General features: G+C 44.2%; 2 protein-coding genes across 6 annotated transcripts in view; one reads left to right on the forward strand and one right to left on the reverse strand.

The window, feature by feature from the left end:
- Window positions 1–22: 22 nt before the first annotated feature.
- The window catches only part of LOC103281965 (maestro heat-like repeat-containing protein family member 2A), a 110,111-nt gene continuing 92,862 nt past the window's right edge, over window positions 23–17,271 (reverse strand). For 3 of the 4 annotated variants that reach the window (XM_062959226.1, XM_062959225.1, XM_062959224.1), the window contains 2 exons: window positions 1,704–1,846; window positions 23–80 (listed from right to left, as the gene is read on the reverse strand). In XM_062959226.1, the coding sequence (XP_062815296.1) occupies window positions 1,734–1,846 (113 nt within the window). In that variant the 3' untranslated portion in view covers window positions 23–80; window positions 1,704–1,733. Of the gene's footprint in view, window positions 81–1,703; window positions 1,847–17,271 lie in introns of those variants that run through there. The other variant, XR_010000096.1, reaches the window with a different exon arrangement.
- Window positions 4,622–17,271, forward strand: part of LOC103281966 (fibrous sheath-interacting protein 2) — a 46,640-nt gene continuing 33,990 nt past the window's right edge. For both annotated transcript variants that reach the window (XM_062959220.1, XM_062959221.1), the window contains exons 1-9: window positions 4,622–4,767; window positions 8,572–8,697; window positions 10,809–10,970; window positions 11,093–11,182; window positions 13,376–13,515; window positions 13,605–13,749; window positions 15,191–15,301; window positions 15,400–15,541; window positions 16,078–16,179. In XM_062959220.1, the coding sequence (XP_062815290.1) occupies window positions 4,660–4,767; window positions 8,572–8,697; window positions 10,809–10,970; window positions 11,093–11,182; window positions 13,376–13,515; window positions 13,605–13,749; window positions 15,191–15,301; window positions 15,400–15,541; window positions 16,078–16,179 (1,126 nt within the window). In that variant the 5' untranslated portion in view covers window positions 4,622–4,659. The remainder of the gene's footprint in view (window positions 4,768–8,571; window positions 8,698–10,808; window positions 10,971–11,092; window positions 11,183–13,375; window positions 13,516–13,604; window positions 13,750–15,190; window positions 15,302–15,399; window positions 15,542–16,077; window positions 16,180–17,271) is intronic.

Below are 17,271 nucleotides of genomic sequence, written 5' to 3' on the forward strand. Positions count from 1 at the left end.
TAAACAAGAGATGCCATGAAGCCGCCTTTGAAAATTGTTTTATTTCCGTTGACGGCTCAAAATCCGGGCGAAGGCGAGAACTGGAAGAGAAAGAGGAACCAGGAAATAATAATAATAATAATAATAATAATAATAATAATAATAATAATAATAATAATAATAATAATAATAATAATCTAGCATATCTATCTTGTTTGCTGTGTCAGAATAAAATAATACTAATAATAATAATAATAATCTAGCATATCTATCTTGTTTGCTGTGTCAGAATAAAATAATAATTATAATAATAATCTAGCATATCTATCTTGTTTGCTGTGTCAGAATAAAATAATAATAATAATAATAATAATGTAATAATATAATATAAGTATATAATAATATAATATAATAATATAAAATAACAAGAATGTACTGTATAATAAAATAATAATACATACTAATATAATAATATAATATAATAATAATAATATATAATAAGAATGTAATATTATTTTAATATAAAAAGAATGTAATATAATAATATAATAAAAGTATATAATAATGTAATAATATAATATAATAATATAAAATAATAAGAATGTATAATAAAATAATACATAATATAATAATATAAGAATGTAATATAATACTATAAAATAATAGGTATGTATAATAAAATAATAATACATAATATAATAATATATATTAAGAATGTAATATTATTATAATATAATAAAATAATAAGAATGTATAAAATAATAATACATAATATAATAATATAAGAATGTAATATAATAATATAAGTATATAATAATAATGTAATATAATAATATAAAATAATAGGAATGTATAATAAAATAATACATAATATAATAATATATAATAAGAATGCAATATTATTATAATATAATAAAATGTAATATAATGATATAAAATAATAAGAATGTATAAAATAATAATGCATAATATAATAATATAAGAATGTAATATAATAACAATACAAGTATATAATAATAATGTAATATAACAATATAATAAAAATGTAATATGATATAAAATAATAAGAATGTATAAAATAATAATGCATAATATAATAATATAAGAATGTAATATAATAATAAAATACAAGTATATAATAATAATGTAATATAATATAACAATATAAAATAATAGGAATGTATAATAAAATAATAATACATAATATAATAATATATAATAAGAATGTAATATTATAATATAATAAGAATGTAATATAATAATAAAATAAAAGTACTGTAAGTAATAATAATGTAATATAATATAATAATATAAAATAATAATACATAATAATATATAATAAGAATGTAATATAATAATAAAATAAAAGTATATAATAATAATGTAATATAATATAATAATATAAAATAATAAGAATGTATAATAAAATAAGAATACACAATATAATATATAAGAATGTAATATTATTATACTATAAAATAATATGTATAAAAGAATAATACATAATATAATAATATAATAATGTAATAATATAATAAAAGTATATAATAATGTAATATAATATAGTAATATAAAATAATAATGTACAATAAAATATTACATAATATAATAAAATATAATAATATATAATAATAATATCCAGCATATATGTCTCATTTGCTGCATCATACTTTGTTTCAATAATAATAATAATAATAATAGTAAATATTATAATGAGGGCTCACCTGCATCCAGGTGAGGAAGGCGCCCCGTTTTCACAAAGGGGGGTTGTTGTAAAAGTAGTAGCTGCTGTAGGCCATTGTCCCCAAAGAGACCACGGCCCCCAAAATCTGCATCATGACGGTCTTGTCCTTCCAAAATGCACTGGCTGGAGGGAGCGAAGAGGATAGGACATCATCATCATCATCATCATCTTATTATTATTACTGTTGTTGTTGTTGTTATAGTCGTAATATTATTATTGTTGTTATTATAGTAGTCATAATATTATTATAGTAGTCCTTTAGCAGAAGAGAGACCAGAATTTGAAAAGAAACTCAGTCTGTGATCTGAGAGTCACAGGGAAGACTGGTTCCAGGTGAGGGAAACCAGGGAAGCTCCGATCTCTAGTTGTGTCATATTAAGCAAGTCAAGTGACTTGTTTGGGTTTATTGGTAGAATCAGAGCGGTAAAAGGAAGCAATTCCCGTCAGATCCGAAGAGTTCAGTTCATAGCATCAGTTGAAAGAACAGGAAAAGGTTTAAACTGCTCAAGGAAAGGAGGAAGTCTTTTGAGAGTGGATTCATCATATGTTATTGTTGCAACTGTTGAAGAGAGTGCACCTCTAAGTGAGAAACTACATTGAAACCACTAAGCCCTGTGCCTGAATAAACTTGTTATTGTTCTTTCAACATCTAAGCCTCTGTCGTATATATTCTAAACCAAGTTAAGCTACCATCTAAAGTGAAGAAGATAGAAAAAAAAGTAAAAGGTCTCCTCCCTGAGTTTTTGGTGGTCGTGCATTGCTGAAATTGGAGGCACCTCCTTGCCACGTTACAAATTGGTGGCAGTGGGTGGATAAAAAGATTCCCCCTGCCTGAAAGAGCCTTAGTCATTCTTAGTCCTTCGCGATTATTAATCTTATAGTAGTCATAATATTATTATTATTGTTACTATTATAGTAGTCATATTATTATTATAGTAGTCATATTATTATTGTTGTTGTTATTATTATAGTCGTAATATTATTATTTTTATTATTATAGTAGTCGTAATATTATTACTATAGTAGTCGTAATATTATTATTATTATTGTTACTATTATAGTAGTCATATTATTATTACTTTTATAGTAGGCATACTATTATTATTATTATTGTTACTATTATAGTAGTTGTAATATTATTACTATAGTAGTCATATTATTATTATTATTATTATTATTAGTATTATAGTAGTCATATTATTATTATTATTATTATTGTAGTCATATTATTGTTATTATTATAGTAGTCTTGATGATGATGTTGCGATGCACTCACGGGTGGTCCTGGGGGGGGCGGAGGCCCCTTGTTGTGGGTCCAGCCGGCGGAGGCGGAGGGCGCTGTGGGGGCCCCCGGGGGCGAAGAGGGCCGCGTGGACCTCGGGGGCCGGCCCGTCCTGGAAGAAGACCTCCTGGAGGGCCCCTTCCAGCAGATGCAGGGCCTCCTCCTCGTGGGCCGGGGGCGGCTGGACCACGACCCCCACCAAGGCGGTGGCCGGGGAGCCCCCCACCTGGGCCTGGAGGCCCCGCAAGGCCTCCTTCACGGGGCCCGGCCGCTCCCGCAGGGACCCCCACCGCACCACGAAGAAGACCAGCTGGGCCGAAGGGGAGGACGAGGGGCAGGGGGAGAACGACGCCGCCGTGGGGCACGCGGCCCCGGGGGTCAGGACGCGGTGGGCAAAGGAGCCCACGACGGCCTGGCCGGAGTGCGGGGCGCCCGGCTCCCCCGAGAGGAGCAGCACCTGCGTGCGGTGCACCACCGGCGAGACCCCCGGCGGTGGCGGCGGAGGAGGAGGAGGACCACCCCCAGGCTCCATCTCTCAGCCATAGCCCCCCACAAGGGCCACGGGGGGCACCCACCCCACACATATACACACAGGTCACAATGGGCCTCCAGGGAGACCGGCCACACGGGTGTGGTTCAGCCTGCACCTGGGGTCAGGGGGGACTCTGGGCCTGCAGGTCAGCAAGAGGGTCAGCCAGAGATTGGAAGCCACGTTCCTGAAAGCTTCTCTAGGGAAGCAAGGTCAGAAGCAGGGATGAGCTCAGAGGAACTAACAGTGAAATAGGAGATGGACCTATTCGTCAACACAGTCTAATGAGCAGAGAGATAGGAGATGTACCTTTCGTCAACACAGTCTAATGAGCAGAGAGATAGGAGATGTACCTTTCCCCAACAATAAATATAACGACGACAACAACAACACCACTTGGGAAGTGTTCGACTTGTGATTTTGTGATACGAGATCCAGCATGTCTATCTTGTTTGCTGTGTCATACAATAAAATAATAATAATAAAAATATAGAATGGGGTTAAGGCTGGATGGCCTTTGGAGGCATCTATTAATAATAATAATAATAATAATAATAATAATAATAATAATAATATAGAATGGGGTTAAGGCTGGATGGCCTTTGGAGGCATCTATTAATAATAATAATAATAATAATAATAATAATAATAATAATAATAATAATAATAATATAGAATAGGGTTAAGGCTGGATGGCCTTTGGAGGCATCTATTATTATTATTATTATTATTAATAATAATAATAATAATAATATTATTAATAATATAAAATGGGGTTAAGGCTGGATGGCCTTTGGAGGCATCTATTAATAATAATAATAATAATAATAATAATAATAATAATATAGAATAGGGTTAAGGCTGGATGGCCTTTGGAGGCATCCATTATTATTATTATTATTATTAATAATAATAATAATAATAATAATAATAATAATAATAATAATTTTAATTGACCCCTATGTGTCCTGCAACAACTTCTGGTGACTAGAAAGAGTTGGATAGAAGCTCCCGACGGAAGCTCACAATGTGCCAGAAGGTTCTAGAACGCGCAGGGCTGGCAGTTGCTGCCTGGGTTCTCTCCCTCGCTCTCCCCTCTCTTGGAGGGCGGAGGACCCCTGGGCCATGGCGTACCCCAACCCGGGCATCCTGAAGGCGGCCATGGGTCACTACTTGACGGAGAGTGCCCGCACCGCCCTGGAGGCCCTGGAGCCCGAAGGGGAGGCCGTGGTGGTGAGTCTCCGAGGGGGGAACCGAGGCAGCGGTTGTTGGCCAAGGAAGGGAGGGAGGGAGGGATCTTCCATAGCATGAAAGAGGTCGTTGGGGAGGGTCTTCAAAAGAGGTCTCTCTAAGGTGGTCCCAACTCAACGTCAGACCTTGGAGGACTTCCTTGAAGCCAACCCAAAGCATCAACGTTGAGATGGAGGCCACCACTGAGAAGACCCCATTGAAGGCTGGATAGGAGTTCTCCAAGGTGGTCCCAACTCAACCTCAGACCTTGGAGACCCCTTTGAAGGCTTGAAAGGAGGTCTCCAAGGTGGTCCCAACTCAACCTCAGACCTTGGAGACCCCTTTGAAGGCTTGAAAGGAGGTCTCCAAGGTGATTCCAACCATCTCAGACCCTGGAGATCCCTTTGAAGGCTTGAAAGGAGGTCTCCAAGGTGGTCCCAACTCAACCTCAGACCTTGGAGACCCCTTTGAAGGCTTGAAAGGAGGTCTCCAAGGTGGTCCCAACTCAACCTCAGACCTTGGAGACCCCTTTGAAGGCTTGAAAGGAGGTCTCCAAGGTGATTCCAACCATCTCAGACCCTGGAGATCCCTTTGAAGGCTTGAAAGGAGGTCTCCAAGGTGGTCCCAACTCAACCTCAGACCTTGGAGACCCCTTTGAAGGCTTGATAGGAGTTCTCCAAGGTGGTCCCAACTCAACCTCAGACCTTGGAGGACTTCCTTAAAATCAACCCAATGTATCAACGCTGAGGTGGAGGTCACCATTAAGAAGACCCCATTGAAGGCTTGAAAGGCGTTCTCCAAGGTGGTTCCAACTCCATCTCAGACCTTGGAGACCTCTTTGAAGGCTGAGAAGACCCCTTTGAAGGCTTGAAAGGAGGTCTCCAAGGTGGTCCCAACTTAACCTCAGACCTTGGAGAACTTCCCTAAAGTCAACCCAAAGCATCAACGTTGAGATGGAGGCCACCATTAAGAAGACCTCCTTGAAGGCTTGAAAGGAGTTCTCCAGGGTGGTCCCAACTCAATCTCAGACCTTGGAGGACTTCCTTGAAGCCAACCCAAAGCATCAACGTTGAGATGGAGGCCACCACTGAGAAGACCCCATTGAAGGCTGGATAGGAGTTCTCCAAGGTGGTCCCAACTCAACCTCAGACCTTGGAGACCCCTTTGAAGGCTTGAAAGGAGGTCTCCAAGGTGGTCCCAACTCAACCTCAGACCTTGGAGACCCCTTTGAAGGCTTGAAAGGAGGTCTCCAAGGTGGTTCCAACTCCATCTCAGACCTTGGAGACCCCTTTGAAGGCTTGAAAGGAGTTCTCCAAGGTGGTCCCAACTCAACCTCAGACCTTGGAGACCCCTTTGAAGGCTTGATAGGAGTTCTCCAAGGTGGTCCCAACTCAACCTCAGACCTTGGAGAACTTCCCTAAAGTCAACCCAAAGCATCAACGTTGAGATGGAGGCCACCACTGAGAAGACCCTTCCTTTCTGGGCCTTTTCTACTAAACTAGAACTCCCAAGATTCCATAGCATTGAGGATAGTTGGGAAGGGTCTTAAAGGGAGTTGGAGAAAGTCTTGAAAAGAGGTCTCCAAGGTGGTCCGAACTCAATCTCGGACCTTGGAGGACTTCCTTAAAGCCAACCCAAAGCATCAACGTTGAGATGGAGGCCCCCACTGAGAAGACCCCCTTGAAGGCTTGAAAGGAGTTCTCCAAGGTGGTCCCAATTCAACCTCGGACCTTGGAGGACTTCCTTAAAATCAACCCAATGTATCAACGCTGAGGTGGAGGTCACCATTAAGAAGAACCCATTGAAGGCTTGAAAGGCGTTCTCCAAGGTGGTTCCAACTCCATCTCAGACCTTGGAGACCTCTTTGAAGGCTGAGAAGACCCCTTTGAAGGCTTGAAAGGAGGTCTCCAAGGTGGTCCCAACTTAACCTCAGACCTTGGAGAACTTCCCTAAAGTCAACCCAAAGCATCAACGTTGAGATGGAGGCCACCACTGAGAAGACCCCATTGAAGGCTTGAAAGGAGGTCTCCAAGGTGGTCCCAACTCAACCTAAGACCTTGGAGGACTTCCTTAAAGTCAACCCAAAGCATCAACGTTGAGATGGAGGCCACCATTAAGAAGACCTCCTTGAAGGCTTGAAAGGAGTTCTCCAGGGTGGTCCCAACTCAATCTCAGACCTTGGAGGACTTCCTTGAAGCCAACCCAAAGCATCAACGTTGAGATGGAGGCCACCACTGAGAAGACCCCATTGAAGGCTGGATAGGAGTTCTCCAAGGTGGTCCCAACTCAACCTCAGACCTTGGAGACCCCTTTGAAGGCTTGAAAGGAGGTCTCCAAGGTGGTCCCAACTCAACCTCAGACCTTGGAGACCCCTTTGAAGGCTTGAAAGGAGGTCTCCAAGGTGATTCCAACCATCTCAGACCCTGGAGATCCCTTTGAAGGCTTGAAAGGAGGTCTCCAAGGTGGTTCCAACTCCATCTCAGACCTTGGAGACCCCTTTGAAGGCTTGAAAGGAGTTCTCCAAGGTGGTCCCAACTCAACCTCAGACCTTGGAGACCCCTTTGAAGGCTTGATAGGAGTTCTCCAAGGTGGTCCCAACTCAACCTCAGACCTTGGAGAACTTCCCTAAAGTCAACCCAAAGCATCAACGTTGAGATGGAGGCCACCACTGAGAAAACCCTTTCTTTCTGGGCCTTTTCTACTAAACTAGAACTCCCAAGATTCCATAGCATTGAGGATAGTTGGGAAGGGTCTTAAAGGGAGTTGGAGAAAGTCTTGAAAAGAGGTCTCCAAGGTGGTCCGAACTCAATCTCGGACCTTGGAGGACTTCCTTAAAGCCAACCCAAAGCATCAACGTTGAGATGGAGGCCACCACTGAGAAGACCCCCTTGAAGGCTTGAAAGGAGTTCTCCAAGGTGGTCCCAATTCAACCTCGGACCTTGGAGGACTTCCTTAAAATCAACCCAACGTATCAACGTTGAGGTGGAGGCCACCATTAAGAAGACCCCATTGAAGGCTTGAAAGGCGTTCTCCAAGGTGGTTCCAACTCCATCTCAGACCTTGGAGACCTCTTTGAAGGCTGAGAAGACCCCTTTGAAGGCTTGAAAGGAGGTCTCCAAGGTGGTCCCAACTCAACCTCAGACCTTGGAGAACTTCCCTAAAGTCAACCCAAAGCATCAACGTTGAGATGGAGGCCACCACTGAGAAGACCCCATTGAAGGCTTGAAAGGCGTTCTCCAAGGTGGTTCCAACTCCATCTCAGACCTTGGAGACCTCTTTGAAGGCTGAGAAGACCCCTTTGAAGGCTTGAAAGGAGTTCTCCAAGGTGGTCCCAACTCAACCTCAGACCTTGGAGGACTTCCTTAAAGTCAACCCAAAGCATCAACGTTGAGATGGAGGCCACCATTAAGAAGACCCCATTGAAGGCTTGAAAGGAGTTCTCCAAGGTGGTCCCAACTCAACCTCAGACCTTGGAGGACTTCCTTAAAGTCAACCCAAAGCATCAACATTGAGATGGAGGCCACCATTAAGAAGACCTCCTTGAAGGCTTGAAAGGAGTTCTCCAAGGTGGTCCCAACTCAACCTCAGACCTTGGAGGACTTCCTTACTTAAAGTTAACCTGAAATATCAACGTTGAGTTGGGGCCACCATTGAGAAGACCTCCTCCTTGGAGCTTCTCTACCAAACTACAAATCCCAGGATTCCTTAGACTTGAGCCGTGGGTGATAAAAAGGCTCTGGGGTCTCCAGGGAAGGGGTGATAGACTCTAGGTTGAGCCATTGACCCCTTTCTCTTCCGGACCCACAGCTGGGCCCCGGGAAGCAGATGCCGGTGGTGGGGCCCAACCAAATCCTGGACATGCCGCTCTTCACCAAGATCCCCTTCCTCCCGGGATCCAACACCATGTTCTACACCACAAACCTCGGCGAAAAGGTGAGGAAGGAAACCTGACGCCCAAGGCTCTCACTCCAAAACAGATGGATGGATGGATGGATGGATGGATGGATAGACAGACAGATAGATAGATGGATGGGAGGGTAGATGGATGGAGGGAGAGATAGAGACAGATAAATAGATAGATAGATAGATAGATAGATAGATAGATAGATAGAGGGAGGGAGGGAGGGAGGGAGGGAGGGAGGGAGGGAGGGAGGGATGGATATGTGAATAGATGGGTGGGTGGGAGAGTAGATGGATTTAGGGATGGATAGATGGACAGGTGGATAGATGGATGGATGAATGGATGGATGGATAGATGGATGGATAGATAGATAGATAGATGGATGGATGGATGGATGGATGGATGGATGGACGGAGGGAGGGATCCGTGGATGGATGGATGGATGGATAGATAGATAGATAGATAGATAGATAGATAGATAGATAGATAGATAGATAGATAGATAGATAGATAGATGGGTAGATGAATGGATGGATGGAGGGAGGGAGGGAGGGAGGGAGGGAGGGAGGGATGGATAGGTGGATGGATGGATAGATAGATAGACAGATAGACAGACATACAGATAGATGGGTGAGTAGGTAGATGGATGGATGGATGGATGGATGGATGGATGGACGGAGGGAGGGATCCGTGGATGGATGGATGGATGGATGGATGGATAGATAGATAGATAGATGGGTGGGTAGATGAATGGATGGATGGATGGATGGATAGATAGAGGGAGGGAGGGAGGGAGGGATAGGTGGATGGATGGATAGATAGACAGACAGACAGACATACAGATAGATGGGTGAGTAGGTAGATGGATGGATGGATGGATGGATGGATGGATGGATGGATGGACGGAGGGAGGGATCCGTGGATGGATGGATGGATGGATGGATAGATAGATAGATAGATAGATAGATAGATAGATAGATAGATAGATAGATGGGTGGGTAGATGAATGGATGGATGGATGGATGGATGGATGGATGGATGGATGGATGGATGGATGGATGGATGGATAGATAGATAGAGGGAGGGAGGGAGGGAGGGATAGGTGGATGGATTGATAGATAGATAGACAGACAGACATACAGATAGATGGGTGAGTAGGTAGATGGATAGAGGGAGGGAGGGAGGGAGGGAGGGATAGATGGATGGGTGGGTAGGTAGGTAGATGGATGGATGGATAGAGAGAGCGAGGGAGGGAGGGAGGGAGATAGATTGATAAATAGATGGATGGGTGGGTGGGTAGGTAGATGGATGGATAGAGGGAGGGAGAGAGAGATAAATAGATGGATAGATGGGTGGGTGGGTAGGTACGTGGATGGATGGATGGGTGGGTGGGTAGATGGATGGATGGATGGAGGAAGGGAGGGATAGATGGATGGATGGATGGATGGATGGATAGATAGATAGATAGATAGATAGATAGATAGATAGATAGATAGATAGATAGATAGATAGATAGATAGATAGATAGATGGATGGGGTGTTTAGGTGGATGGATGGATGGATGGATGGATGGATGGATGGATAGAGGGAGGGAGGGAGGGAGGGATAGATAAGACAGACAGACAGACAGACAGACATCTGCCTCCAAAACCTTTTGTGATTCCCAAAGCTCTCACTCCAATACAGAGAGATGGATGGATGAATAGATGGATAGGTAGAAGGATGGAGAGATGGACGGAAGGAGGGTTCTATCTATCTATTTATCTATCCATCCATCCATCCACCTACCCATCCATCCATCCATCCATCCCTGAATCTATCTATCCATCCATCCATCCATCCATCCATCCATCCATCCATTCATCCACCCATCCATCCCTGAATCTATCTATCCATCCATCTATCCATCCATCCATCCATCCATCCATCCATCCATCCATCCATCCATCCATCCCTGAATCTATCTATCTATCCATCCATCCATCCATCCATCCATCCATCCATCCATCCATCCATCCATCCATCCATCCATCCCTGAATCTATCTATCCATCCATCCATCCATCCATCCATCCATTCATCCACCCATCCATCTCTGAATCTCTCTCTCTCTCCACCTATCTCTCTGCCTTCCTTCCGTCCAGCTGTACCAGCCTTCGGCCACCTTTGACCTGAGCGACCCTTACTGCAAGATGATGCCCCCCAAGTACAAGAGCCTCCACGACCCGCACCTCAAGGCCTTCTACAAGCGGAAGGACAACCTGCGGAGGCTCAAGAAGGCCGGGCACATCACCGACAAGAACAAGGTCAGGCGCCGGGAGGGTCTAGATGACCCCTTGGGGACCCCTTCCTCAGGACTATGGATTCTAGTGCATATATTGGTATGATCGCGGGTTTAATCTGGGGTGATGGGCTTCCCTACGTACAGGTGGTCTGCTCCTTGAAGGAATTCAACGAGTACCGACAATACTTGACCTCCCTGAAGCTGGAGTTTGAGAAGCACTACATCCGGGAGCAGGTCAGACCTCCCACCTCCCCAACCAATCCATCCATCCATCCATGCATCAACCCATCAATCATCTCCCTCTCGCTTATGGAGGACCTTGGGAGTCTCTTCCAACTCTAGGAGGCCATCTATCTATCATCTCTCTATCGCTCGATCTATCTCTTATGGTTGAGACTAGACGACTTTTGGGGTCTCTTCCAACCCAAGGATCCGATCAACCAATTATCTATCTATCAATTTATTTCTTATGGGTCAGACAGGACGGCCTTTGGGGTCTCTTCCAACTCTAGGATTCAACCAATCAATCATCTATCTATTTATCTAATCTATCTATCTATCTCTTATGGGTTGGACTTGATGGCCTTTGGGGTCTTCTAACTCTAGGATGCTATCTCTATCATCTGTCTATCTACCTACCTATCTCTTATGGGTCAGACGAGATGGCCTTTGGGGTCTCTTCCAACCCAAGGATCCAATCAATCAATTATCTACCTACTTATCTAACTATCTATCTAATCTATCTATCTATCTCTTATGGGTTGGACTTGATGGCCTTTGGGGTCTTCTAACTCTATCATCTGTCTGTCTATCTACTTATCTATCTCTTATGGGTCAGACAAGATGGCCTTTGGGGTCTCATCCAACCCAAGGATCCAATCAATTATCTACCTACTTATCTAACTATCTATCTAATCTATCTATCTCTTATGGGTTGGACTTGATGGCCTTTGGGGTCTTCTAACTCTAGGGTGCTATCTCTATCATCTGTCTGTCTATCTACCTATCTATCTCTTATGGGTCAGACGAGATGGTCTTTGGGGTCTCTTCCAACTCTAGGATTCAACCAATCAATCATCTATCTACCTATCTAACTATCTATCTAATCTATCTATTTCTTATGCGTTGGACTTGATGGCCTTTGGGGTATTCTAACTCTAGGATGCTAACTCTATCATCTGTCTATCTACCTATCTCTTATGGGTCAGACGAGATGGCCTTTGGGGTTTCTTCCAACCCAATGATCCAATCAATCAATTATCTATCTACTTATCTAACTATCTAATCTATCTATCTCTTATGGGTTGGACTTGATGGCCTTTGGGGTCTTCTAACTCTAGGATGCTATCTCTATCATCTGTCTGTCTATCTACCTATCTCTTATGGGTCAGACGAGATGGTCTTTGGGGTCTCTTCCAACCCAAGGATCCAACCAATCAATCATCTATCTATTTATCTAACTATCTAATCTATCTATCTCTTATGGGTTGGACTTGATGGCCTTTGGGGTCTTCTAACTCTAGGATGCTAACTCTATCATCTGTCTGTCTATCTACCTATCTATCTCTTATGGGTCAGACGTGATGGTCTTTGGGGTCTCTTCCAACCCAAGGATCCAACCAATCAATCATCTATCTATTTATCTAACTATCTAACTATCTATCTAATCTATCTATTTCTTATGGGTTGGACTTGATGGCCTTTGGGGTCTTCTAACTCTAGGATGCTATCTCTACCATCTGTCTGTCTATCTACCTATCTCTTATGGGTCAGACGAGATGGCCTTTGGGGTCTCTTCCAACCCAAGGATCCAACCAATCAATCATCTATCTATTTATCTAACTATCTATCTAATCTATCTCTTATGGGTTGGACTTGATAGCCTTTGGGGTGTTCTAACTCTATCATCTGTCTGTCTATCTACTTATCTATCTCTTATGGGTCAGACGAGATGGCCTTTGGGGTCTCTTCCAACCCAAGGATCCAATCAATGAATTATCTATCTACTTATCTAACTATCTAACTATCTATCTAATCTATCTATCTCTTATGGGTTGGACTTGATGGCCTTTGGGGTCTTCTATCATCTGTCTGTCTATCTACCTATCTATCTCTTATGGGTCAGACGAGATGGCCTTTGGGGTCTCTTCCAACTCTAGGATTCAACCAATCAATCATCTATCTACTTATCTAACTATCTATCTAATCTATCTCTTATGGGTTGGACTTGATGGCCTTTGGGGTCTTCTAACTCTAGGATGCTATCTCTATCATCTGTCTGTCTATCTACCTATCTCTTATGGGTCAGACGAGATGACCTTTGGGGTCTCTTCAATCAACCAATCAATCATCTATCCATCATCTCTTTCTCTCTCTCTCTCTCTCTCTCTCTCTTATGGGTTGGACTTCTTCTCTTCTTCCTGGCAGAAAATGCTGGAGAAGCAGGTGACCAAGCTGCAGGACCCCCAAGTCCTCCCCGAAGGGCTGGACACCTCCAAGTACCGGGACTGGCTCCTGAAGGAGGAGCGGCCCAGCATCCGGGAGCAGGAGAGCGTCATGCGCAACAAGTGAGACCCCTCCCCACAAATAAATGGGGGTGATGGGAGTGAGGGGACCCCCGCCGTCCAGCTGACCTGTCCCTTTCCCCCTTCTGTAGGTATCTGGAGATGATCAACCAGGAGCTGGAGAAGCTGGAGCAGCTGGCCGAGGAGAACCGGCGCCTTGCTCTGGCTCAAGACGACAAGAAGAAGATGGGGCTGGAGAAGCAGAAGCAGCTCCTCCTGAGGAAGAAGATGGAAGAGGTGAGGCGGAGATGCCCCCACCCCATGACAAAGGGACCCCCAAAGGCCATACCGTCCAGCCCCACAGATGGACCCCTGGACTCAGGGCCATCTAGATAGAGCTAGACCCAGCCCAGAGAGCGAGAAAAGCACCATATCGTCTGCATACATCAGAGGGTTGGACCGGATGGCCCTTGGGGTCCCTTCTAACTATAACCTATAATTAATTGATAGAGTCTCTTCCAACTCTTGGATATGATCAATAGATCAATAGATAGAAGATAGACAGAGACTCTTCCAACTCTAGGATATGATAGATAGATGGATTGATAGATCAATAGAAGATACATAGATAGAGACTATTCCAACTCTAGGATATGATGGATTGATAGATGATAGATAGATAGATGATAGATGGATAGATAGATACCTAGATAGGTAGATAGATAGGTAGATAGATACCTCTTCCAACTCTAGGATATGATAGATCAATACATCGATAGATCGATAGATCAATAGATAGATCAATAGAGAGAAGCTAGAGTTTCTTCCAGCTCTAAGATATGATAGATCAATACATCAACAGATCGAAGCTAGACAGTCTCTTCCCGCTCTAAGATATGATACATCAATAGATTGATAGATCGATAGAACAATCGATTGATAGATCAATAGATCGAAGCTAGATAGAATCTCTCCCAGCTCTAAGATATGATAGATCGATAGAACAATACATTGAGAGATCCGTAGATTGATAGATGAATAGATCGAAGCTAGATGGAGTCTTCTCCAGCTCTAGGATATGATAGATCAATAGAACAATAGATTGAGAGATCAATAGATTGATAGATCAATGGATCGAAGCTAGATAGAGTCTTCTCCAGCTCTAAGATATGATAGATCAATAGAATAATAGATTGAGAGATCAATAGATTGATAGATCAATAGATCCAAGCTAGATAGAGTCTCTCCCAGCTCTAAGATATGATAGATCGATAGAACAATAGATTGAGAGATCAATAGATTGATAGATCAATGGATCGAAGCTAGATAGAGTCTTCTCCAGCTCTAAGATATGATAGATCAATAGAATAATAGATTGAGAGATCAATAGATTGATAGATCAATAGATCCAAGCTAGATAGAGTCTCTCCCAGCTCTAAGATATGATAGATCAATAGAACAATAGATTGAGAGATCAATAGATTGATAGATCAATAGATCCAAGCTAGATAGAGTCTTCTCCAGCTCTAGGATATGATAGATCGATAGATTGAGAGATCAATAGATTGATAGATCAATAGATCGAAGCTAGATGGAGTCTTCTCCAGCTCTAGGATATGATAGATTGACAAATCAATAGAGTGATTGAGTGATCGATAGGAATCTATGGGGCACAGTGGAGTTAATGTGCCTTCCCAGCCCTCCTTGTGTTGACCGGAGCCCCCCACACTCCTCGCAGGAATGGAAGCGGAAGGAGATGCTGCTCCTCATGAAGATCGGGGACGACGTCAAGCGGGAGGCCCGGATGGAGGAGCAGAAGCAGAAGAGCAAAGAGGACAAGCTCAAGCGGGTGAGGAGGGGGTCCGGCCGGCCGGAGGGAGGGAGGGAGGGGGCTGGGGTCCGTGTCCAGCGCTGACCGCCCTCCCCCTTGGACCGTCCCCGTTGCAGAAACAAGCCATGCTGGAGAAGAAGATGGCCTACCACCTGAAGAAGCTGCAGGAGAAATTCCAGAAGGAGGGCTTCCTGCCTCCGGGGCGGATGCCGCCCGTCAAGGGGCAAGAGGACCACGGGCTGCCCGTCAAGAAGCTCGGTAAGGGCCGAGTGGATGGAGTACTTCCTCATTCCTTTCCGCACAGATTCATTTTATTTATTTTAAACTATTGACGATATATTTGTATTTCACCCGGTGGAGGGAGTACTTCCTCATTCCTTTCCGCACAGATTCATTTTATTTATTTTAACTATTGACGATATTTATATTTCACCCTTCTCAGCCCAAAGGGGACTCGGTGGATGGAGTACTTCCTCATTCCTTTCCGAACAGTTGGCAGTTTTATGGTGTCGCAAATTAGCATAAAGCGATACCTAAAATTTCCTACTTGACAGATGCAACTGTCTTTGGGGCTGCATAGGTCAACAGCGAGCTAGGCTATTACTAGTCGGGAGCTCACTCCGACCCGGGTTTGGCTTCGATCTCATGACCGCTCGGTCCACGGGGACATACCTAAATGTCCTACTTGACAGATGCAACTGTCTTTCGGGCTGCATAGGTCAACAGCGAGCTAGGCTATTAACAGTCGGGAGCTCACCCCGACCCGAATCCGACGGTGTTTTCTTTCCCCAAAGCGGCCCTGGCGAAGAAGCCCCCCGAAGCCCCCCGAAAACCCTCAGAACCGGAGAAGAAGCGGATCAGCCCCTTGAGCAAGAAGGGAGGGGAGCTCCCCAAAGGTAAGAGATGGGGGTCAGAATGGGGAAGCCCTCCCAACAGAGGTCCACCCTGTCCAATCCCAATTCTGCTATGTGGGAAGGCTCCATCCGAGACTTCCCAATGGAGGGCCATCCAGTCTGACCCCAATCTGCTATGTGGGAAGGCACCATCCAAGCCCTCCCAATGGAGGGCCATCCAGTCTGACCCCAATCTGCTATGTGGGAAGGCACCATCCAAGCCCTCCCAATAGAGGACCATTCAGTCCGACCCCAATCTGCTCTGTGGGAAGGCACCATCCAAGCCCTCCCAATGGAGGGCCATCCAGTCTGACCCCAATCTGCTATGTGGGAAGGCTCCATCCGAGACTTCCCAATAGAGGACCATCCAGTCCGACCCCAATCTGCTCTGTGGGAAGGCACCATCCAAGCCCTCCCAATAGAGGACCATTCAGTCCGACCCCAATCTGCTCTGTGGGAAGGCACCATCCAAGCCCTCCCAATAGAGGACCATTCAGTCCGACCCCAATCTGCTCTGTGGGAAGGCACCATCCAAGCCCTCCCAATGGAGGACCATCCAGTCCGACCCCAATCTGCTCTGTGGGAAGGCACCATCCAAGCCCTCCCAATAGAGAACCATCCAAGTCCGACCCCAATCTGCTATGTGGGAAGGCACCATCCAAGCCCTCCCAATAGAGAACCATCCAAGTCCGACCCCAATCTGCTATGTGGGAAGGCACCATCCAAGCCCTCCCAATAGAGAACCATCCAAGTCCGACCCCAATCTGCTCTGTGGGAAGGCACCATCCAAGCCCTCCCAATAGAGAACCATCCAAGTCCGACCCCAATCTGCTATGTGGGAAGGCACCATCCAAGCCCTCCCAATAGAGAACCATCCAAGTCCGACCCCAATCTGCTATGTGGGAAGGCACTATCCAAGCCCTCCCAATAGAGAACCATCCAGTCCGACCCCAATCTGCTATGTGGGAAGGCACCATCCAAGCCCTCCCAATAGAGAACCATCCAGTCCGACCCCAATCTGCTATGTGGGAAGGCACCATCCAAGCCCTCCCAATAGAGAACCATCCAGTCCGACCCCAATCTGCTATGTGGGAA

The sequence above is a fragment of the Anolis carolinensis genome, unplaced genomic scaffold (assembly GCF_035594765.1).
Source record: "Anolis carolinensis isolate JA03-04 unplaced genomic scaffold, rAnoCar3.1.pri scaffold_7, whole genome shotgun sequence".
Taxonomy (NCBI): Eukaryota; Metazoa; Chordata; class Lepidosauria; order Squamata; family Dactyloidae; genus Anolis; species Anolis carolinensis.